Source organism: Saccoglossus kowalevskii, chromosome 1 (genome assembly GCF_978046115.1).
Source record: "Saccoglossus kowalevskii chromosome 1, keSacKowa6.1, whole genome shotgun sequence".
NCBI classification, from domain to species: Eukaryota; Metazoa; Hemichordata; class Enteropneusta; family Harrimaniidae; genus Saccoglossus; species Saccoglossus kowalevskii.
Genome location: NC_140641.1, coordinates 20,097,080 through 20,121,729, shown reverse-complemented (window position 1 = coordinate 20,121,729; position 24,650 = coordinate 20,097,080). Strand labels below are relative to the sequence as shown.

The window sequence follows — 24,650 nt, the reverse complement described above, 5'->3', positions numbered from 1 at the left end:
TATAATAAGATGTTCAGATACTTTATAATAATATGTTCTGATACTTTATAATAATATGTTCTGATACTTTATAATAAGATGTTCAGATACTTTATAATAAGATGTTCTGATACTTTATAATAAGATGTTCTGATACTTTATAATAATATGTTCTGATACTTTATAATAATATGTTCTGATACTTTATAATAAGATGTTCAGATACTTTATAATAAGATGTTCTGATATTTTATAATAAGATGTTCAGATACTTTATAATAATATGTTCTGATGCTTTATAATAAGATGTTCTGATACATTATAATAATATGTTCTGATACTTTATAATAAGATGTTCTGATATTTTATAATATGATGTTCTGATACTCGATAATAATATGTTCTGATTGTAATGATTGGAGGCGATGACGTTTAGTTTAGTTATTTGCATAATGATATTGATACATTGTATGGAACATCTCGTGAGTATTTAGACTCAGTTCCAGGCCTAGCAGTTGAGCAATAAACACCTTGGCTACAAGTGCTCCTCTCCAGTGTGTTATTCTCCTCCCGGATCTGGTGACCAATACTCACTTGGTTCACTCTACCTTGAGAAGTCTGTTCTCAGTTTACACTGATACTTTATAATAAGATGGGGGCCCGACCAACTACAATTTAGGCAATACAACAGCTACGCAGCTACAAGCGACACCTCACAGACTTTATTAAAATATATTCTTTTTAGTTTTCAATATTATTGGTCAGATCTGATTAAGTCCGTATCACTGCTGGCACGGATGTGATGCAGGTCGTGACTGCGCCCTCTCATGGTTAGTTTGACAAATAATAAAACGAGAAAAGAAACCACGAACACGATTAATCACTCTTCTTCCGACAAGATGGCTGCGTCTGATTACCTGGTCAGTGCCTTCTCTGCAATTGATCTTGATTTTCCCACTCGTTAATTGCTTCTGTTTCATATTCACTGTGCTCTTTCCATTCTCTATTTTTTGGACTTCGTTTTCGGTGGCATAATTCTTATCATCTCTCTACGTTCATGCATGTTGCATTGACTATTTCAATTTACGATCAATGGAAGTGAAAACTTCTCCAATTTCAAAAATCTGCCTGTTATATTTGTTAACGGAATGCCTTGATTTTTCTCTTCATTCCCTTATCATCGGAACGTTTATTGTGCGGTTTTCTGTATGTCTGCTGTGGATTTTCCTGTTCGTCATTGATAGATTAAGGTATATTTCCCCATAATTTCTGTGTTATTTTATATCACTGTTATAAACTTGCATAAATTAAAGTTTCCACAACCAACATACGTGTATTCACTACATCTGTGGCCGCCGTCTTAAGGGGCTTCACCGACAATCGGTGGTCACGTAGACATACACGTGTCAATAATGAGCAGGGTTCGATGTCCATACAACCAGTGTTATTATAATTTTCTATGTTGTTTTCAATAAATCCTTCATTTTTTAGTGTGCAAACATGCAAATGGAAATTTTTTTTAATTGATGTTTGCTTTAGATTTGCATGTAAAATCATATGCTAACAACTTACAATATATACTATATATACTATATTGTGGATCTTGTCATAGTCTTTAATATAGCTGTGCAGTGCTCAATCACTGAATTAAATCAGTTATCGTACATCAGTTATAACAAATAATTTTAAATTATTTTTGAACTCATTAATATTTTTTCTAGCTTATTTCAGCTGGAATTAATTTTCACTGAAAGCATTATTTTATTTTCACTGTTTTTTGATGAGTTGAATGTGAAATATATGAAAAAGGGTATTTTGATTAGATTTTATTTTCAAAATGTACTTTATAGTAGCTGCATATGTGCCACGCCCCTTTTTTATTCAGTTGTTACCAAACGCTTCAGCGTGGTATTAAGAGTTTGTTTTCAGGGGTGGGTGATACCAAGGTGGGAAATGGATGCATATATGGGGTTAATTCCTTGAATTGCAATATAGAGGGTTCAAGCTGAAATACAATATATAGTGTTTTCATGTTTCGTCTGATATTTCTGTGGTATTCTGCTGCTGTAAGTAATGCACGATTTGTTCCGAAATTCAGTATATTGTGTGTATTCCAGGGTTATTCGTTTTTTGCTAAAAACACCCCTATTTTTTTAGTGGCAGAGTCGAATAGTCTCACTCCCACTGGGAAATCTGCATTGTTGCTTGAATGTGAGTTAATTAAACACCTTTTCCAGACCGGCGAAAGAGTATAGACAGCCAATTTTAACAGCCTGTCACGTGATTTTAGTCTGAATGTCAACATGAAGAGGCTAGTCCATTTTACGCAGGAGTAATTGGGAGTAGAAAATGTGAGGGATAGTATCAACAGAGATGTGTATAGTGAAAAGTAATATCTATCCTTCATTTGCATCTCTGAGCATTTCTGTTTTAGTATATTGGTTTGAAAATGTTGAACTTGCATGATTTGCAATGTGTTTTTTTAATTGGGACTCCCCTATTGATCGAATCCCGGGTTTGAACGAGAACGGCACACCACGTGATTCGTTTGAATACAATGCTGACGGGCAAACATGCCGTGTTACTGCAGTACTGCACTGACGGGATGACTTACTGGTACTGCATGCTACAACTTCGCTTGTGATGTTGCTTGTTAGCCATGGATTACATGAATCTTGATTACCAGTCAAATGTTGCTAATTTGACGTTGGTAATCTTTATTTGGAACTGAGTAACTTCCTGGTACTTCGTACTATGATAAAAATCAGTCAACATACATCAAGTTCTCTCAATCGTAGTATTCCATGTGATGTACACCTAATATGGCAAAAATGTTGCTGAACGATTTGAACTGAATAAAAATAGAAGACGAAAATTTGTTTACAAAATAAAAATACTTCGGTTGCCAATGAAAACCGGTAAAAAACAAGCAATATGTTTTCGGCTGTTATCTTGGAAGGGACATGAACGTGAAGCTAACGTCTGTTTATAACTAAAACCGGGCACCTTATACGAGGTTCGCAAAATAACATGGCAGTCATTAGAAGTCACTTTATTTTATTGTTAGGACGTATTCAGCCGTTAAATGTATTATTTCCAACCGTTTTGCGATAGTATTTTCTAGATTGGAGGCAGCATTTACATTTTATTCAAAGTTCAAAGCTGCGTTGGGATTCCGTTGACAGTGGTAACAATGTCGGCGCCGGTGATCTCTTACCAGTGCGCAACGTAGCCACAATAAAAGGCATGATCATTTGGGCACTGCTATTACAAGACTTTGGCTGTTGCCATGGTAGCGGTGGGTCAGGATTGTTTTTCCAATTAGTGATGGTACGATCTGCCTGTCAAGTATGAACCGTGACAAAATCAGCCAAGCCAAAAAAAATCACAGAAGAGTTAAAATGCCATTCCTGCTGAACAGTTACTCTAACTTCGGGGTCAACTTTCTCATTAATGAAAACAGATATCAAAAATTCAAATAGTAACTTTTTGCCCACACTCAAGCCGAGTACAATGAGCTATGTCTGAGGTGTTGTATCACAGGGAGTTGGACAAACTTATGTATTTTAATAAATTATTGAATAATAAAATGTTATATAACTTTTCTTTTACCCCCCTCCCCTTCCTGGTATCTATTTCAAGTATTTTTGTCAGGTTCAACTCGTTCACCAGCATTTTTGGCATGTTAGATGTACATCACATAGAATACTAGGATTGGGAGAACTTAATGTTTGTTGACCACCTGGAATCTGAGTTTTATAAATCTTGAAGGGCTCTCGGAAGATCCACCCGCTGCCTGGACCCGCAGTGAAATCTCCGATTAATATGGAGCCGCAACCATCAACATCGATATACCATGAGGTTTCTGTTGGCGACGTTGCGGCGTTACTCGGTTCCAAATAAAGATTACCAACGCCAAATTAGCAAAATTTAACCGGTAACCAAGACTCAGTCCATCCACGACAAGCAAGCATCATCACAAACGAGGTTGTAGTGTGCAGCTCACGAGTCAGCGACGACCGATTTCAACGAAAGTCATTCCGTCAGTGGAGTACTGCAGTTGCACGGCATGTTTGCCAATGCACAGATCTGTGGAGGAACTTTTAACTTCAACATCAACCGTGTATCGTAGTCGCCCAGTTTAAGTTCTGGTTCTGTCGTGGTCCCAACTAAAGGGCGACAGTCGTCGTGTCGCGTCCTGTTCAATATGGGACTCATAGCGACGTATACAACGCGTGTAAAATACATTGTTTATTTACATGAAATTCGAACACGCGCTGCGCTACGACCACCGCGCTTAAACATCCACGAGTTATTTATTCGGACAATGACTTAAATTAGACGTCTGATTATTTTATTTTCACACGTACAGCGACACGCGTTCTACACTGACAAGCGTTGCTAGGTCGCAGCACTGTCTTGGAGCATATTAATGGGCAATTGGGTTCCCCGATCTAAATTTCTATGCCGGTTTGTTGCACGTTCTTTTTTTAATATGAAATAATCAAATATGGGACATGTGTATAATAACAGAACCCCACACCCTCCCCGTGGCTTCGCTCGTGAAAGTACGGCAGCAGGATACACCGCATCACTCGTGAAAATAACTTCCATACGCAATGAAAGCCACGGGGAGGGTATCTGTCATAATACTTCATTATCACTGAAAACATTTTTCCCCTGAAATAAATTCCAGTGAATATGCCATTTCCCTCATACTCTATTGAGACACAGCGCAGTGAAAATTGGATTCACGTGTAATGCTTGAAAACATGTCAGAAAAAATAAATTAAGTGAAATTCTACGTGACTTCATAATAGTTGGAAATGAACACATTACACCCGACCCTACCACTCTATATACAATGTAAACTACACCCCAAAACATCCTTTCACCCACAGTTACTACCGTGTTTCACCAGTGTATTCTATTTGACGTCAGGAGAAATTGAAATAAACAAATTAATTATAATTTCAGCCTCTAGTTGACCACTGATTAAATAAACTACCTCGTCTTTATGTCAACTTGCAGTTATTCGTTGCCTACACCAGTGACTTCAAAATATATGTTTCAATCCCAGGAATTTCACTCGCTGTTAATTGCATGGGAGTGGCAGTCTTTAATGAATTTCTATTGTCATGTCAATTTCTTGCGATTACTCGAACATTAAGCTGTAACCACATACCGCCTAGGTGCTGTAATTAAATCCTGGTGTAAGCACCATATGAACTATGAACAATGTATGTGAAGCCAGCTGTGGGGTATATTCAATCCTATAGATTTCTCATTGTTTGGTAACTATTTGCTGCAAATGCAACAAAAATCAATATAAAATGATACCCACACAGTATTCTACAGGTTACTTGTATCATGTATGTGTTATCATTATCATGTACTGTACAATGAAGTGTGAGTAAACGGATGTGTAATATTATACATGTATTTCATCAGTTATCAAAAAAAAATGATAATATAACATAATTGAGTAACTGTGTAGTTGATAGTTGGATAACAGTAGGGCGGGTTTTCTGATGATGACCATGCTTCTGCTTTGAGATTGTTTGTAAGGTATAGTGTTGAAGTTTTTTTTTATCGAAATAAAAACATACCTAGCAACACAAACTTACAACAAAAATTCATATTATTTTGGCATTCTAAATCAAAGTATTGTTCACATTTATACAGTTAGAGTGTATGCATTGCATTGCATACTCAAATTAGACATTATAGTTGGGTATTGTGGTCTTCACAAGGGAGAAATTATGGGAGAGGTTTGAAAATTGTCTGAGTTCATGAAATGATAATCTTTAGATTGTGCCTCTGCTCGTGTATAAGCCATCGCACTGTGACATCATTGTTTACATTTTCGCCAACCAGCATGCAAATGTCTGGTAACATCTCTCACTGATCAGCGCTAGCATGTGATCTACTGTGACAACGTTACCTGTAAATTGTTTTATTAACTTGAACATGTACAACATCAATGAACAACACAGTTATTTTATCTCAGGTGCAAATGACTGGTTATATTGTCAATCAGTTACTATGCACACACGCAGAATGTAAACAAGTGCAATGACCTATAGAAGTAATTTTAATATCCATGATGAAGCAGGATGTGATTTTTCAGGACGTATCACATGATTTTCAAATCATGTATGATGTATCTTGTATCGCTGACCAATGTGTGATGGAGAATTACTGTATTTGACGTATTTGCTCTATAACCTGGTTGGGGCAAACCAAATTCACTCTTTTAGTAGCCTATGTGCTGTACGTAGTCCGAAAACGGGGACTTATAATTCGGTCTCCATGCGTCTATGCGTCCGTCTGTCCGGAGTCATATCTCGGAATCCCTTGGACCGATTTCGTTCATTCTTTGCATGTGCCTTGTACTTTATGTGGGACATATGCACATGCAGTGGTTTAGCGATTCAATTAAAAATGGCCGACTGGCAGCCATCTTGTTTTTTTGAAAATGTTGTATTTTGGACCTGCTTTGTCAGTTTTCATTCAAATTTAGTACATAGATCATACATGTTTATTGTTAGGATACATGTCCCCGACCGTCCATGAGTTCCTGAGTCCGTGCGTCTGTCTGTGTATCCGTCCGTCCGTCAGTCTGTCCATCAGTCTGTCCAGAGTCATATTTCAGAATCTAGTGGTACATAGATTATACATGTTAGGATATATGTCCATGACGATTTATTTTGCAATTGGATCAAAGATGGTCGACTGGCAGGCATCTTGTTTTTTTTATGCGGTATCTTGGATGTGCTCTGTCAGTTTTCATTCAAATTTGGCACATACATGTACTTTATACATGTTAGGATGCATGTCCATGACAATTTGTTTCAAAATCTGGTCAAGGATGACCGATTGACAGCCATCTTACTTTTTGGGCTTACTACTATACTTCCACAATTTATGTATCATTTTCATTCGTATTTGGCACATACATCATACATATCGGTGTGTTTCATAATCAGATCAAAGATGGACGAATAACGGCTGTTTTTAATTTTGGCCATATTACGACTACACTGAATACGTGTTTTGATGTAAATAAACAATCTGTTGTATATGCCACTTGGAACTCAAGGACACGCTCGCGACAACCCCTCCGCTTTAATATGACGAGCACAAAGAGAACTTTCAAAAATTTAACTGGGACTGTGTCATTTTCAATGACTTGTTTACAGCCGTTCTGAGAATTATTCGGACAGTCAGTTAGCAATATATTGTTGGAACTTTGCAAAACACTTGGGTCTTTTCCAATCTAGACTTGATGGCGCCGTTGTATTGGCACTCCCACAATTGGAATCATTCCATTATCTTGCAAGATGCGGGTAAAACGCTGTTTTCAAAACGACGCGCACTGGTTGCCATATATTAAAAGGTTATATGTTGTATATGCATTCAAAGTGTTATTTTAAATTTGTATAACCATCTGAGTCCACCTGACATAGCGTAATTTACAAAACAACTCCCGAGTGTTGAGTAACCGCAGGTATTAATGAACTCGTCGTTGGCGGGAAGGCTTAAAGTAAAGTTTCTTAGCGGGACGCGCTGCAGTTTCGCGCCAAACTAAAAGTTGTTTTTACTCTACTGGTGCTGTGAGTACATCAGGAATACAGACGGAAGACTCGATTATAATGGTTTGATGGATTTTGTCAAATCAAAAGTGCCTTCCTTGATCGAATCACTTTTTCAACTGCAGTTTGAAAATGACGGGGTATAACGACAGTTATTATATCTAGTCTATTTTTGTAACAGGTACAACTGACTAAAATGAGCGAGGGGTTGACATTTTTCGACAGATTTAAGCAACATCCAACTTGTGATTTTCAAAATTACTGAAAATAATTACAATATAATCATAAAAAATAAAGAATGGTTGCTGTGAACTCACGCTAGATAATAATTACAATTCACCAAGCTGACAACCCCTATGAAATAGTAATCCCAAACCACGCGCCCGTCACTCAAGTGGCGCCGACAAGTCTAGATTGGGAAAAGACCAAAGTGTTTTGCAAAGTTGCAAGTCATTTGGCTAACTGACTGTCTGAATAATTCTCAGAACGGCTGTAAGATGTTTCTATGGTCAGTGTTTAACACTGCACACCCCACAATTTATATTTCTCAGTAGTTTCCATTGGTGACGTGCTAGCCGTTTTGTACAGTAATATTCAGTTCAGTTAGAATTCATAATTTGTGAATTAATATACTGTAATAAAACAATTTATTTTCAGTGGCATTTAATTTCACTATTATGATATTTTAAGCATATTCACTAGATTCTCAAATTTGCCATGGAAACAATGCATTCTGTGTTAATTCTAATTCACAGCAAAAATAACAAAATTCAAACTTGCATTTACAATATTTTGATACTTGTACATGTATGTGTGGGATTTACTATTGACTATTGACATAAATTATGACTGAATTCTAATATATTAAATGTATTATTCAAGTCTGTGGTTAAAAAAAAAATTTTTGCATCTCTTTACTCATGGTTGACAAAAACAGGTGTTGTTTCATGGTAATTTGGTGCAAGACTACCATCTGGCACCTCTTTATTATATGTTTTATTCTCTGGTGCTTAACATATTTGTTCATTCTCTTCATTTTTTGATGTCATGAAATCAACCACTGAGAATTGTTTACAAATTCAGTCACGCCCATCTTTTTGACTCCCATGTGCGAAGCACGAAATGGGAGTCTTTGCAGTTAGTGTGTCTGTATGTGTGTATGTGTGTGTGTATGTGTGTATGTGTGTCCGACTGTTCCACTGCTATCTCAAGAACCATACATCGGTTTTTGATGAAACTTGGTGCATAGATGCTCTGGGCCAATGCGCAGATTTGATTAGGTTTTGGTAAAAATCCATGCTCGTTAATTACCTAATTTGCATGATAATTAGCTAATTTTTAGCTGTTCTATGACTGTTCCACTGATATCTAAAGAACCACTCATTGGATTTTGATGAAACTTGGTACATAGATGCTCTGAACATATGCGCAGATTTGATTAATTTTTGGTAAAAATCCGTGCATATTAATTACCTAATTTGCATGATAATTAGCTATTTTTTAGTGGTTCCATGACTGTTCCACTGATATCTAAACAACCACTCATTGGATTTTGATGAAACTTGGTACATAGATGCTCTGAACTAATGCTAGGTTTTGATTAGTTTTTGGTAATAATCCGTGGATACTAATTACCTAATCAATTTTCGGTTTTTCCACTGATATCTCAAGTACTAATCATCACATTTCAATGAAACTTGGTACATAGATGTCATACGACACTGCACAGACCTGATAGTTTTTATGGTAATATCAGTACATATTAATTACCTAATTTGCATAATTAATTAATTTTCAGCATTTGATATAAGTAGTTAGCATTACATTTCAATGAAACTTGGTACTTACATACTCAAGGACTATGCAGAGATTGATTGTTTTCGATAAATATTTGTGCATATTAATCACCTAATTTGCATAATTAGTTAATTTTCAGCTTTTCCACGGGTATCTCAAGTACTAATCATCGCATTTCAATGAAACTTGGTACATAGATCCTTTAGGACTATGCAGAGACCTGATTAGTTTTAGGGTAAATAATTGTGCATATTAATTACCTAATTTGCATAATTAATTTTCAGCTTTTCTACTGATATCTAAAGTACTAATCATCACATTTCAATGAATCTAGAATTATGCAGACCCAATTAGTTTCCGGTAAATATTTGTGCATATTAATCACCTAATTTGCATAATTAACCAACTTTCACACTGATATCTCAGGTACTATACATCACATATCAATGAATGTACATGGATGCTGTAGGACAATAGACAGACCTGAATAATTGTGGGTTAAAATCTGTACATATTAATTACCTAATTTGCATAATTAACCAATTTTAAGCTTTCACACTGATATCTAAAGTACCGTAAAAACTCCAAAATTTCGACCGGTTTTAAATTGGTGTTAGAAATGTGATGTGTTTTTAGAGTCAAAATTAAGGTGCATTTTCGGACGGTCGAATTTTTCAGAATAGAAATCATCAAAAAAAAATGGGGATGATAGACAGTGTGCTTCATTAGTTTTTAAAAAATGCAATGTCCGTCAATTGACGTAAACTTCCTCATGTTTCACGGTAAAAGCAAAGGTCGTGGCTGAGTTGTAACTCAAAATCTAAACAAAGTCATCAATCAGTGAGTATTATGACAAGCAAAACAAAACATCAAGACGCGGAGAAGAGGTCAGCACAAAACTAATAGGTCAAAAGACAAAGCTGTCTCGCACTACCTAGGAAAACTTGCGAATGTTCGAAGTACAGGTACCCATTGGACAAAAGATACATGGAAGTTTAGCAAACGATCTCCCCGACCCAGTGCAATGTATCCGGTTAGAATCAAAGCTCACGTGTCCCTTATTTGAGGGACCAAATTCTGCCGTAAATTCGCCCTTGGATTAAAAAATAAAATGGGATTTAAGAAAATAAAATGGGACTTTTAAGGTGTATTTTGGCGTCATTTTTCGGACATTTCAATCAATCCTGCCGGCTAAAATAGAGTCTTAAGTTTTTCCGTAGTCATTGATGTCTGTCTATTCAAGAGTACACGTGTATGATTTTTATCGTGACTAGCGTGAGTGGGTAAGCTTCCTTTCGAGAATGAGCTGTTATCACTGTGAACAATGTTAAATTATTCTTCAGATGACCAGTTTATTTTTTAAAAACAACTAATTTTTTTATTTAAAAAAAATCATGCCGTTTTCGCATCAAAATCCAAGCCAAAATATCGTACCACAACATCAATCTCTTCCGCATTGCGTTCAATAACATTAACATATTTAAATAAGCTATGGTAATTTGAACACGTTGGCATCACCGGAATCATTCGCTTACGATGAAACTAAGTTGACTTTTATTTGTATTTCATAACCATTCAACAAATTTATTTTGTGTACATTATTATAATCACTACTGAGTACAGTAATAATCAACAATTCAGAAACGCAGCATGCCGAGATTTTTGTGTTCGTTTTTATTTGAAACCCAATTAGTTTTTGGTAAATATTTATGCTTATTAATCTCCTAATTAACATAATTAATTAACACTGATATCTCAATTACTGATCATCACATTTGAATAAAATTTGGTACATAAATGCTCTAGAACAATAGACAGGCCTGATTAATTTTGGGTTAAAATTTGTTCATATTAATTCTCTAATTAGCATAATAATTCATAATTTTTTTGTTCTGTTCTGTTCATATTAGTTACCTGATTTACATAATTAGTTTTCAGCTTTTCCATCAATATCTCATGTACAAGTAATTTGTAATTAATTTTTAATGTGTCTTCAATACTCTCACGGGATAGCACACGGGAGTTCTTTCTAAGCTTTCTTTGATTTTTGGGTTCTAATCACATTTCAATTAAACTTGGAAACATAGATTTTCTGTTACATTGCACAGACCTCATTAGTTTTACAATCAAATCTGGTCATATTAATTTTCTGATTTGCATAATTAGTTTTCAGCTAAGTAATTTCGAATTATATTTAATGTGTCTCAAATACTCTCAGCACGTGGGAGTCCTTTCTAAGCTTTCTTTGATTCAGTACTGTGAAATATTTTATTTTAGCTGGAATTAATTTTCGCTGAAAAGACTTTTTGGGTGATTTGTATGGAATTTATTTTTACTGATTTTTGACAAGTCGAATGTAAAATATATTGAAAAAAAGTATATTTGCTGGATTTTATTTTCGCTGAATTATTCTTTTAGCGAAAATAGCGAAAATTAATTCCAAGTGAAAATAAAGTATTTCACAATATATTTCATGTGTGTATAGGATAGTACATGTACAGATTTCCTCACTAGTAATTAATAAGATTCAGTTATTTACAAAATTCGGGATGGGGAGATACATGCTGTTGAGTTATTTATAGATCAATTATTCACTTGTTCTTTCTGGAACAGTAGAATGGCTTCAATTTGCAGGGTTAACAATCCTGCAATAGGTATCGTAGTTGTACTTTGAAGGGATCCCTTAAAGTTAAAGTAATGCTAAAATAACCTTAAAGGAATTAGCCACATTTTTATTTGCAGTATTTATGTGAATTGCTTGTTTATGAGGGATGCCCCCAGTGGCCTCTATAGCTTTCTTCCATTCACCTAAGGGACTGACCATTAGAAACTGTGGGGAGGAGAAATTATTTGTCCCTCATTTATTTCTGAGCTTGATTTTTTTTTTTCACAATGATGACAGCGTGCATTTTTGTTTTCTTTTGAATCCTTGTTTGCTTTTTTATGACAGTTTTTTAATGCAATGTTTCCTATAGAATTTTGTTTTCAATTCTACATCCACCTCCTAAGTTACTTATGGTTAAGTCCTAGGTTACTAAAAGCACTATGCCTTTTTTAACCTGCAATTAAATTCCATAGATTTAAATAACAAATACTGTATAAAAGCGATGTGTTCAAAGGTATTTGTCTGGACCTCGTAATTATGTTAGTTCTTTGTAATTATGTCAGTGTTTCACATATGACTGTGTACTCTGTATTCAGTGGATCATTGTCAACTCGGGTGTGGATCGAGTCACAAGCATTCCAGACATTGCGACTGTAATAGTCTAGTAAGTTATCTTGTCTTGTCTTGTTTTGTTATTTTCATTCTGACAGTGCACTTCAAAGATTCATGTCTTTTAGAAATAAGTTGTTAACTAAAACTGTACAAGTATATGCAATGAAATGAATAACATGTTCTGATGATGCATGTTAGATGATACTAGTGTAGCAGTCAGATCAGGGTGGTTTTTATTTATGTCAAGAACACTTGCTTACCATTGCATTATGGGTATAGTAGTATGTCGTAGTCAAAGAGTGTCTTTATGCAGACTAATATTTGTTGTTAAATTGTGTTTTGAGATCAAGGAAAGTAAATGTGTCTGGTCAGAGGTACATTACTTGGGGTTTGCAACGCACATAGTACTGTATGGTGACATCATGTCAAGATCCCATTCAAGTCTCATCTCGTAGTTAGCGAGACTGATGCTACTACCTTCTGACATGACATAGGCGTTTGTAAGAAAACAATAAAACACGTATTACCACATTCATAAAGAAAAAAATGTAATACATCGAAAATATACCGAAAATATAGTTATCGTAATCCGTCATATCATGAGCAGCTATTTTGATCCACCTGGACATCCCAGTATCCTAGTTACCTCGGGCATGCGCATTCGCATTTTTCTGAGTTGGAACGCTTATGCGAGTGCGAGATTGTAACGGGATCTTGGTATCATGTCACCGTAGTTGCAAACCCCAAGTAATGTACCTCTGGTCTGGTAAAGAATGTACCCTGAATAACTAATTAATAGTTTGTAATGTATCGTTATTATTGCTGTCAAGTTGTTGTGATTGTAGTCAAACTTTCTGAACTGTATTGTAAGGAAATCCTTCTTCTTTGTGGAATAAAAAAAAAAAACTGTTGTGGTTGATGGATCTAGTCACCATGGGGTAACTCTTTTGAAGTACTGGTAGATGTTAATACGCAGTTTTTGTACATTTATGAATTTGCACCATTCGTAGATATACTGGGTATGATCAGCTATTGATTTTGAACTTCAACCCATAAAAGTAGCATTTGCCTCATTGAAACATAGGATGATTGGCAGTTTGAGCTTAAATAACAGTTTATCACTTTGAGACTTGTTTAACCTCTAGCTTAACTTAGTACTGCATGTCATATACATCTGTTGTATCTTTAAAGTCATTTAAATAACACCACTTACAGTAAATAGTGTTTTTTCCTGTCACAATGGTTTCACTAACTTTGAATTTGGGTTTATTTCCACTTATAGACAACCAGAGCCATGTTTGTTAATTTAGTCTACTGACATTCATTCGTGAAACATTGCGTACATAATGTTGAACAATGTCCCATTCTAACTAAATGCATTTTCATGCAATGCTTATTTAAAACAATTTGGTCTACTACATTGTTATCTAATCTTTTTTTTCATGAACTACTATATACTTATTATGTCAATCATTTGATTCCCAAAGTCAACTTTTCACAAAATAAAAAATTAAATTAATTTTGTTTTCAATAATTTTAATCAAGATATTTAGGCAACAAAAAATTATGAAAAAATGCATATGAAATGTTGCGTTAAAATTGTGACAGGAAAACTGATGGCATTCAAGTATATTATTAGCATATTATTTAATGTGAACACAGTGAATTGTTTGCATATTTTACTGCATCCTTTGTTGAACCCAACTCAATTACTGTTGGAATTTGTGATATGCTCTTCTATATTAACAGTATTTAACATTTTCAATATTTGATATTATAATTATTGTATTCAGTGCTGGTTGACCTTTACAATAAACTTGTATCAAAGATTTATAAGATGGAGGTATGCGAGTGGGGGTGATATGCGATAAAGATAACCAGCAAATTATATAAGCACCCTTTGTTTCTGTGTTGCTATTGGTTGGAGCTATCAATTGACATGCTCAAAAGGGGATCGCTTTCAAAGAAAACACGAAAATTTGCTTCGTGCGAGATTTTTATTGCATATCACCGTACATTGTTATAAAATTTGCAGACCTTTATTCTATAAATCTATGCTTGTACCTAACATGCTTCTATCCTGGACATGCGATTTCAAATGTGTAATCATTGTATGTAACCATAGTTACCAGTGGTATTCTATCAACTTGCACTTATTAGTGTTTTTCACCAGGATGGAAATTTGGGACAAAGAATAAATGGAAGAGATTTGTAAAGTCCTCAGTTCCTCCGATATAGCACTGCGATGCAGTCTCTGATATAGCACTGCGATGCAGTCTCCGATATAGCACTGCGATGCAGTCTCCGATATAGCACTGCGATGCAGTCTCTGATCTCTCCCCATTCTTGAGTATTGACATGTATATGTAACAGATTGATTGCTGAAACCCTTCATGGATAGTCACAGATTGTATAAAAAAAAATTCACAGCAGGCGATGTGGCAGCCTGTGGTGGAGAATTTTACAGGGTTGGAAAATAAATGTCAAATTTCCATTTCCACTGATAGGTGCATCACAAATACAAGATACTTTTACGTACTAGGAACTACTGCATTATATATGATTTTTTGAATCGGATACTATATGAACAATATATATAGTCATATCTCTTGTATTTTAGGTTATGTAGATTAATATTTCAATCGTCCAATGTTCTTCGTCATCCATGATGTACCCTGACCCTGACGCCGTGAATCACATTAGCCAAGTCATTAACGCAGCATCTTATTATGGTTTTATGAATTCCACATACAAAAAAAACACTATAATTTCTGTTGGTTGTAGGGAGCTCCTCTTTTGGTCGGCATCAGTGTCGTGGTCATCACGGCGTTCCTAGCCAAGAAGTTTTTTGGTGGTCGAAAGAAAGGACCACCAAAGGTACTGATTGATGCACAGACAAAGTACCCCCTTGAATTGGTAGATAAGGAGGTAAGTTCTTTTATTACATGAACCAATAAGAAGTAAGTTCTCTTATTACAACCAATAAGAAGTAAGTTCTCTTATTACATGAACCAATAAGATACACACGGGTGGATGGATATTTGAGGGGAAGAAGGGGCTGTTTAGGTGGATGTGTGTAAATTTGAAATTGCAATGAGAAAGCAGAAGTGTCTCCTTGTATAGATTTCACAGGCAATGAATTAAGTACTTTTCAACGCAAATCAACTCGGGAGCAGCTTTATTTCACAACATTATTTGAAGCATCTTCATGCTGGCTTTGACTTGATCATACAAAGCTATATTGATGTGTATTTGTGATAATTGGATGGTTTTATTTTCAGATCATCAGCCATGATACTAGACGATTTCGTTTTGCGCTGCCATCAATGGAACATGTACTTGGACTACCCATAGGTAAGTAGGATGGGTGGATGTGGTGGGAGATGGGCTGTCTCTAATTACCCAAACACATGATACATCAGGTTGTAACTACCAATCGATCGTACATATTGAAGTGAGAAATACTGTCAAATTTTTGTAAGTCTGTGAAATTTTGTCTTAGTTTATGACTGCCATAAAATCATCAAATTGCAAAAAATCCCTAGCCACGAAAATGAATCTGTTACAGTATTGTACATTTCAAATATCTGCCTGTCGTACCATCTATAATATACACCTTTGCTTTAAAAGTAACTATACATTTCAGTAATTACCCTTAATTATGGCCTGACAATTTGTTGGCTTTCAAACATCAACAAACAAACGAACGATGAAATGGATGACTTTGTCCTGAATCTTTTGGATGATATGAACTTTTTCGTCATTTTAGTGTGTTACATTCCTGTTGTTTATTTCAGGTCAACATATTTACCTAAGTGCTAAGATCAATGGTAATTTGGTTGTTAGACCGTACACGCCGGTCTCTAGTGATGACGATAAGGGTTTCATGGATCTTGTAGTTAAGGTATTTGTTGTTGTTTATTGTGTATAATTCGGCTATAAATTATTTTCATCAATGAATTCGTTTAAAAGCATGGAAACTCTTTAAAAAATTCTTTTGCATTCAGTGACGTGATCCTATTTTCGTCAACGGCAAGATTGTTGCTATGTTCAATGTAAATAATCGCAACACAAATTGACCTGTTTAAGCAAACTTATCAACTGATGCTTCGAGGTCAGTGCAATCCTGTACTGCCGGAGTGCAGATTTTGCGGTATTCTCATGATTAATATTATACATTATTTCCTATGTGTAGTAATAATTCATTGAGATATAACAAACTGAAATGCCAGTGAAAAGCATGCCTGACTGCGTTATTGTTGGCCTTCAGTGATTATATTTCAGTCATGCGCAACATTATTGCCGAGTTTAATGTAAACAAAGTGTTTGAATGGAACGTCATTGTGTAGCACATTTTCCAAATAAGGTAGACATTCAAACAGGAACACTTTTGCACTAAAACACTTTCGAACACATTCGCACAAGGTTTTATGAATGAGTGTGTTTTTTTTCTGTGCGATGTTTTTAATAATAGTAATTATATTGCACCAGAGGAAAGTTAATATTAATAAAATTCCCCTAGTAACAGCAACACAAATGCAATGCAATTAATATATCCAGTAGTTGATCTAACTCTATACTACACCGAAAATTATTTGTCTAGTGCGAGGCTGCTAAAATCCAGGTCTGTAAATGCTAAGCTTACCTCAATAGCTAAAAAAACAAGATAATTCTGTCCCAAAATAACACTGTTTTCTGAAACATAATCATTTTTGCACTAAGTCTCCTATAAAAACATTCAAGAAATTAACACTGTGAATTCAGTATTATTAATCTTTGCATCATTGATATCTTTTTAGATCTACTTTAAAGGTGTTCATCCCAAGTTTCCTGATGGTGGTAAGATGTCTCAACATTTAGAGAATATGCCGATTGGTGATTACATCGATGTGAGGGGGCCATCTGGGTTGTTGACTTATGCCAGTCCTGGTAGGTGCAGTATTGTCCCTCCAGAGAGAGAGGAGAATGTTTGCTCGTCTAATTATTCATCCATCCATCCATCCATCCAAATTACCTGGACATGACAAATAACCCCATGACCATTGTGCATGTATCCTCAGTTGTGAAGATTACTGAATTAACACTGTAAACATGATTCAAGTCCCATTTTATGCACGTGTGTTCTATAACAGTATGCAACTACTGTTCATGTCAGTGATTTTTTTCAGATAATTAATAATGCTCACGGCAAGCATGTGCGGAATGTGTAAACATTGATAAGCATTATACATGACCATGAGTTTTGAGCTAGATTCGATGTTCACTAAATATCGGCTTTGTTTCTAATTGTTGATCTGCGCAACACTCTTATATCACCGTCCATGTTCGTATTGGGTCCATTTCTTTGCAAATATCTCAATGAGTGAAATTTGGCATTCTGAGAAACATTATTTTTTTATTTATTTTTTCATGCAACTTGTATTTTAAATACACCTGATTCAAAGTGGATTTTAAAATGTAATCAGAACATTTCTTAGTGATAAATGTGCTTATGAGGGAACACTGCTGGTGTTATAGGATGAATGATTGAACATTCCCTGAAAATAACCCATTGTGTGATTCTAGAATCAGTTCTTTTCTGTACATTGCAGGTGTCTTTGCCATCAGACCAGACAAGAAGTCACCACCTGAGCTGAAGAAAACCAAGAAACTGGGCATGATAGCTGGTGGTACAGGTAAGTCATTCTGCAGTTCAAGCAAATCTGTTGATTCCTCAATTGTATTTTTCTTTTTACTGGTAAAGATTTCATTACTGTTGAGTTCAGTGATCTTCGAGTAATTAATATTTTCAATAATCGTTGGCTAAGCTGCAAACAATAGAACGCATGACAGTACAATGGTGGCACGCATATGACCACATATGACCTCTGATAAGCCAGAATAACACCTTAAACTGTATGCTTTGCTAGTCTGTTGTATGAGTTGTCTGGGTTCCATGACATTTTCTGATTTTTTCATTCAGTATATTCACTACATTATTTGTATTCTGATATAAGAATCAATGGTTGCTTTAATTTCTGTAGAATACTTTTAATTGATTGACTTTAATTTTAATCTTTACTTGTAGGAGTTACTCCCATGCTGCAACTGGTCCGTGCTATTTTGAAGGATCCTGAGGATAACACTGAGTTATATCTGATCTTTGCCAATCAGGTAAGACCAAATATTTGGATAATTATTCAAAACTAAAATTGTTAGGATGGGTATAGTTGCGGTGATACAACGGAACACTAAAAACTGATAAAGGTTGATTCAATTGTGGTAGACTTGCATACTGTCAGTTTTTGGTGTTTTTCAATAAAATATGTGACTGTACAAATAGTCAAAGTCGGATTACTGCAAAACTAACTTGGGACTCGTGTCCCTTGGATGCCCTCTTGTGACGCCTGTGATGATTGTCACAGATCTGGGGTTCAGTTCATTATGCTATGATTGACAGGCTAAATAATATTCCACCAATCAGCATCAATGTAAAGATTTGAGTTTAAATTTTCAAACCTTTGTGTCAATTGTTTTAGAACATGCTGAAACTGAAATTTTGCGCGCTTACATTTCATAATATTCTTCAAAAATTTGTTATGATGGTATTGCAAGACTGTGTCAAAGATACTAGGCTACACGTCACTTTGAGAATACTGAGATAACGCTGATGCGTACACTTCTGGGCGTGATGTTTGAGTGTTTTGTGTTCAAATCACCGAATGGCCAGCTTTGAACAGTGTTGTATGGTTATCTGATGTTTCTATATTTAACCCATATCCAATGCAAATGCATTCCTGAGTAATACAACAGTAGCGATGTGTGCTCCACCCATCAAATTCTGTAATATGTAAATTATGCCAATCTGTTATTTCAGTGAAAAGCTCATTAATATTAATAGCAAAGGAACCCTTGTAGGGGACACAAGTCTCTTGTTTGTTTCGCTGTAACCCAGCTTTCCCCATTTATGCACATAATATTTTATTTGATTTGAAAAAACACCAAAAAACAAACAAGTTTACAATTGTGGAAAAAAAACGCACACAATTAAGATACTGCCAACTTTATTACAATGCATATTTCTTCGTCATTTCACGAGATGCTATGAAACCTTATTTTGGTAGAGTAAATCAATCACATGTCAACTAAATATCATCGCTATCCATACATCTGAAGCATTCTTGTATGCATTTCAGCTGCTTTCCAGACACTGTGTAAGTACTTACAAATCTTGGTGAATTGTTAAATTAAATTTGTTTCTCCCTCAGACGGAGAAGGATATATTATGTCGCCAGGAATTAGAGGACTGCGAGAGAGAAAATCGTTCCCAGTTTAAGCTGTGGTACACCCTTGACAAGGCCCCAGAAGGTGAATATTGTATTATTTTAGAATTATTGTTGTGCTGTAATACACTCGAAATTAATTTGAGCCATAAATTCAGATTCTTGTGTTAATGTAAACATAAATTAGGCCACACTGAGGGCGAAAAAAAAAGAAAATCCTGCCAAAAAAAAAAAATCCTGCTAAAAGCACAGGACTACGGAGCTGCTATTACGAATTGGACCACAGAACACAATGTATCAAAGAACAACAAGAAGTCTTTATTTGTAGGAGGCACATGTTGATGTACACATCTCGTACTGTATTACTGTCACAGGTATAACCATTTCAGACGAGCTCTAGTACATGTAGTCATGATGAAGTACAGTAGAACGTCGATTATCCGAACGTCGATTTATATCCGAAATGTTCGGTTATCCGAACCTACTGTGTGTCCCCCAAAGTTTGTATGCAGGTCTGGCTGTGTTCCGTATAGTAATACAAAAGTCAACTGTGAACAATAAATACTACAGTTGCTTTGTGTGATTTCCTGGTGCAACACTTTCAATAAAGCTGTTCAATCAACATGTAATCCGACGTCTTTCACGTGTACGTTCATTGTTTACAGTGTCTGCGCAAACAATGAAACGAATTACAGTATCCAATAATTTCCTAAATTCAGACAAGCCTATTACGCCACACCAGTGTTCCACTGTAAATAAAAAATGTCCTAAAAACACAAACTTCATCAAATGTCTTCTCCACTGTTTACAGTCAGATCCTTAACTTTACCGAATGTAAGTCACCGCAGTTCGGATACGTTTCCCGGGAAAATTGTACGGTGTTCCACTGCCGTCAAAGAAACGCGGCCATGAGCCGATCCCATGTTTTTTCCGATTTTTAATTTTAATGTCCAGTATGAAAAGTCACATCCTCTTCGGAATAAAAAAAGAAAGAAAATAACTTCTGGGATGTCTTGCCACAGAAGCGACGCCAGTTTAATAATGCAGTGAAAAAGAGAGGCGAAACGACAACCCTTTGGTGTGCCTCTTTGATGGTTTATCAGCAGACAACGGCAACCAATGACCACAGTCGGCGGGCCGTTTGATGGTTCACAGCGTCGAAGTGTTTACGTCCGATGATCACAGTAGCCAACCTGGATTTTTACAACAATTTATTATGTCAATCGTTCTAGGTGTTAAAAACTTTGCTGAATCCAATAAAATCGGGACATCTTGTAGCAGTTTACCATTCGAAAATCCCAGAGCAATCTGGTAACATCGAGCCGCTAGCCGATCTATACACAGCGAATACGAAGCGACCTTTCACCTGTTTACTTTATCAGCGTCTTTTATCTAGCGTTGGCGTGGCTACCCCCAGTGAAATGCAAACGCTGTGTGCTTGATTTGGACGCAAAGTTGTCAATTATAAATAGACTAGAACGTGGCGAAACCGCAAGCAATCTATCTACCGAGTATGGTGTTGGTAAATCGATGATATCCGATATCAAGGCAAAACAAAAGCTGCTGGATTTTTTCAGTAAAATGGATTCAAGTGCAGGACTGAAACGAAAGATAACGAAAACAGCCTATGACGATCATTCAGAGAAATCCGTCTTCACTTGGTTCCGGGACTTGGTTTTCCCAAGAACTTTATTATCGCTACATTTTACGGACATTTTGAAACACTTTTTAACATTCCAGCATGCAACATTTTTATTACAATATATTACTGATTAAATAAAAATGTTTTTAATGACGTACTCTACATGTATTATTGTTTGATTTCATTATAGTCATGTGCGTTAGAATTTGTGTGTAGTGAGCCTGTAAACTCGAGCACGCCCACACAAGATCGCATATCCGAACTGTTTGCATAACCGAACAAAAAGCATGTCCCCCTAACAGTTCGGATAATCGACGTTCTACTGTACCTTCAGTCAAAAACACTGCATGCAAGGTACAACATGGACATCATTTTCAGTACAAGTCAAGGCGGAATGTACATATCACTACTTTATGACAATAACTAACAAAACATTGCAATGATACAGAAATGTCCTTGCTTGCTCCTCTCTACACAGTAGGGGTTAGCTTTAACCAATCTCTCGTATAGCTGTGTAAACGTCATATCTCCCTGGCCGACGTCAATTGCGTACCAGTCTACAACAATCCCTCAGTTTTTCCTCTGAATTGTTATGCTCACGTATTCCTGGCAACGCAATACGCATGTGCAGAAGATCATTTACGACAAAATTGGCACGTTTTTAGATAGTCCAAAAAGAGTTTTACGACAAGCCGGCGCTTTGCGACAATATGAGTCAGCAAGTTCCGGACAGAAAACCGATCTGTAGAGACTCGTCGTTGGAGATTTTTTTTTTTTTTTTTTTTGGAGAAAAGGCGAAAACTAATGCGCGCGTGGATGTCATCCATACAATTAAGTCGGTGTGGCCTTAATACCATATAAGCATATCTCTCCAGTTCACTCTTATATCGATTGAAAGTGCATTAACCTCCCACTGTTGTCTTGTATGGTTTGACATTTAATACAAAAATAAAGGCATGTCTGGATAGTCTGAAGTAATTTAATCATTATTGGAAAATGTATTACTCCCTGTATTATGAAGAAATACAAGAACCAATTGAATTGCTTATGAGATTTTTTTTGGCTGTTAAGGCAAAATAAAAAAAAATGCTGTAGTTCATGCTAATTTTTTTTCCTGCTTATGATGACTTGTTTTGCAGATACGATTGTCATGAAAGTTGTTTACATTTCCTAGTTTTGCAATGTTTTGAATTTCTGTTCCAGTTATAGTGTAGAATACTTATCTTGTTGGCGTGTCAAGTGACTTATTCACAAGATATTGTTTGTTGGTGGTGTGTTTTCTGTTTGTGTATTTTGACATTTCATGGATGAAATCTTTACACATGTGCAGATTATTATCATACTTCTCATATAAAATCATTTCTGTAATATTCATAATCACACATATCCAGTTTTGGGGGCTATGATGGAAGTGTCCATATGGGTCTAGTGATCTATAAACCGATGGAAAACCATTTGACTGAAACTTAATTGACAACCTAAACTAAAAAGGGAACATTGTTAGGTAAAAATAAAACCTGACATTGACTATGGCAAAAGTTCCTTTTGTACCCCCAATCCCAAACCCTAACTCTAACACTCACTCCCAGTTACATAATTTATTTGTATATGCCCCCTCTAGATAACTATAGATGTCCTTAGGAGGGGCATGTACAATTAAATGGGGAGTGCTGGAGGGTAGGGTTAGGGATGGAGGTACAAAAGGAATTCTTTGCCTGGCTTTCAGGTGAGTTTGTCACATGCAATATGCAATCAATATAACACCCGTGTCTGTTTACTTTCCCCATATAGACTGGAAGTACAGTGAAGGGTTTGTTAATGAAGATCTGATCAAGGAACATCTTCCACCTCCCGGTGACGATACACTTATTCTGATGTGTGGACCACCACCTATGATTACTTTTGCATGCCTACCTAATTTGGACAAACTAGGATACTCTACAAGTAGAAGATTTTCTTATTAATTTATTGTATTAATTTTAACTTGGTTAGGTCCATTTTTCGAGAAAGAACATACTGGATTTTAGATCATGCTTAGAACCTGGGTAAAAAGGCAATGTTTCAGCTTGTATGAATGCCCTTGGTCCAATTGTTGACTGTTTTAGGTAGCTTATTTTACAATTTATCCATTTTTTCCAATTTTTCAAATTAATTTTGTGAACTTGACGACTCTCCTGTTTCTCATTACAAAGAATCTATGTATTAACTTGAAAAGGTCATGTGTCCCGGTCTGTTTGGAAAAAAAAAACCTATAAAGGGGGCATTTTTCCTCTATCAAGGTCGCTGGTAATACTTGACCCTAAAGGTCACACATCCAGGCATTTTTTTTTGCCCTCAAGGTCACATCTTAATTTGCATAATCAATCCAGTAAAACTATGCTTGTTGCTACTCAAATGAAAAATGTTGTGATCAGGAGCAGGTTTTAAAAATGGATGCATTGTAAAGAGGCATTGGAAATGTAGGCTTATTAACCTTTTCACCACCATTTCCCTCTTTTCATCGCAAATTCACAAAATAGTCCCGTTTATAGTCTGCACTTTCTTTGAGAAGATTGGAAAAAAATAGCCAAAATTTTTTGAGTAAAAACTGAAAATTTACTCAAATTTTTATCTTCTGGCTTCAAAATTAGTGTTCATTTCCAGAAATAGTGAAGAATATAAGAAATCAAAGAAAGCTTAGAAAGAACTCCCGTGTGTTGAGGTTTTGGGGACACTATACTTGAGATATTGATGGAAACGCAGAAAACTAATTATGCAAATAAGGTAACTAATATGAACAGATTTAAGTGTAAAACTAAAGGTCTGCACAATGTACCAAGTTTTATTCAAATGCGATGATCAATACTTGAGATATCAGTATTAATTAATTATGTTAATTAGGTGATTATTAAAGAAGCATAAATATTTACCAAAAACTAATATGGTGCATAGTCTGAGGTTCATTGAAATGTGATGGTTACTCTTTAAAAGTTTCATTGAAATCCAATGAGTGGTTTTTAGACATCAGTGCAACAGCCATAGAACAGCAAAAAATTAACTAATTATGCAAATTAGGTAATTAATAGGCACAATTATTTATCACAAAATTAATCAGGTCTCTGCATAGTCCTAGAAAAAATGTCGCAAGTCTCATTGAAATGTGATGATTAGTACTTGAG

The 24,650-nt window shown here is 35.6% G+C and overlaps 1 protein-coding gene across 1 annotated transcript; it reads left to right on the top strand.

Annotated features, from left to right (window-relative positions):
* The first annotated feature begins 874 nt into the window (after positions 1-874).
* LOC100368111 (NADH-cytochrome b5 reductase 3-like) lies at positions 875-23,640 on the top strand. Its single transcript, XM_085499774.1, has 9 exons — positions 875-899; positions 15,373-15,516; positions 15,870-15,942; positions 16,386-16,492; positions 17,388-17,517; positions 18,180-18,263; positions 18,656-18,741; positions 19,836-19,935; positions 23,284-23,640. Exons 1-9 carry the CDS (start codon positions 879-881, stop codon positions 23,454-23,456), a joined length of 918 nt encoding a protein of 305 aa, XP_085355900.1. The 5' UTR covers positions 875-878; the 3' UTR covers positions 23,457-23,640.
* Positions 23,641-24,650: the final 1,010 nt, after the last annotated feature.

Excerpts from the sequence above, each read along its gene's own strand:
- LOC100368111 (XM_085499774.1), top strand. The coding sequence starts at position 879 with ATGGCTGCGTCTGATTACCTG. Across the intron at positions 15,517-15,869 it reads TTGAATTGGTAGATAAGGAG|ATCATCAGCCATGATACTAG; the intron begins GTAAGTTCTTTT and ends TTTTATTTTCAG. Across the intron at positions 18,742-19,835 it reads ATCTGATCTTTGCCAATCAG|ACGGAGAAGGATATATTATG; the intron begins GTAAGACCAAAT and ends TTTCTCCCTCAG.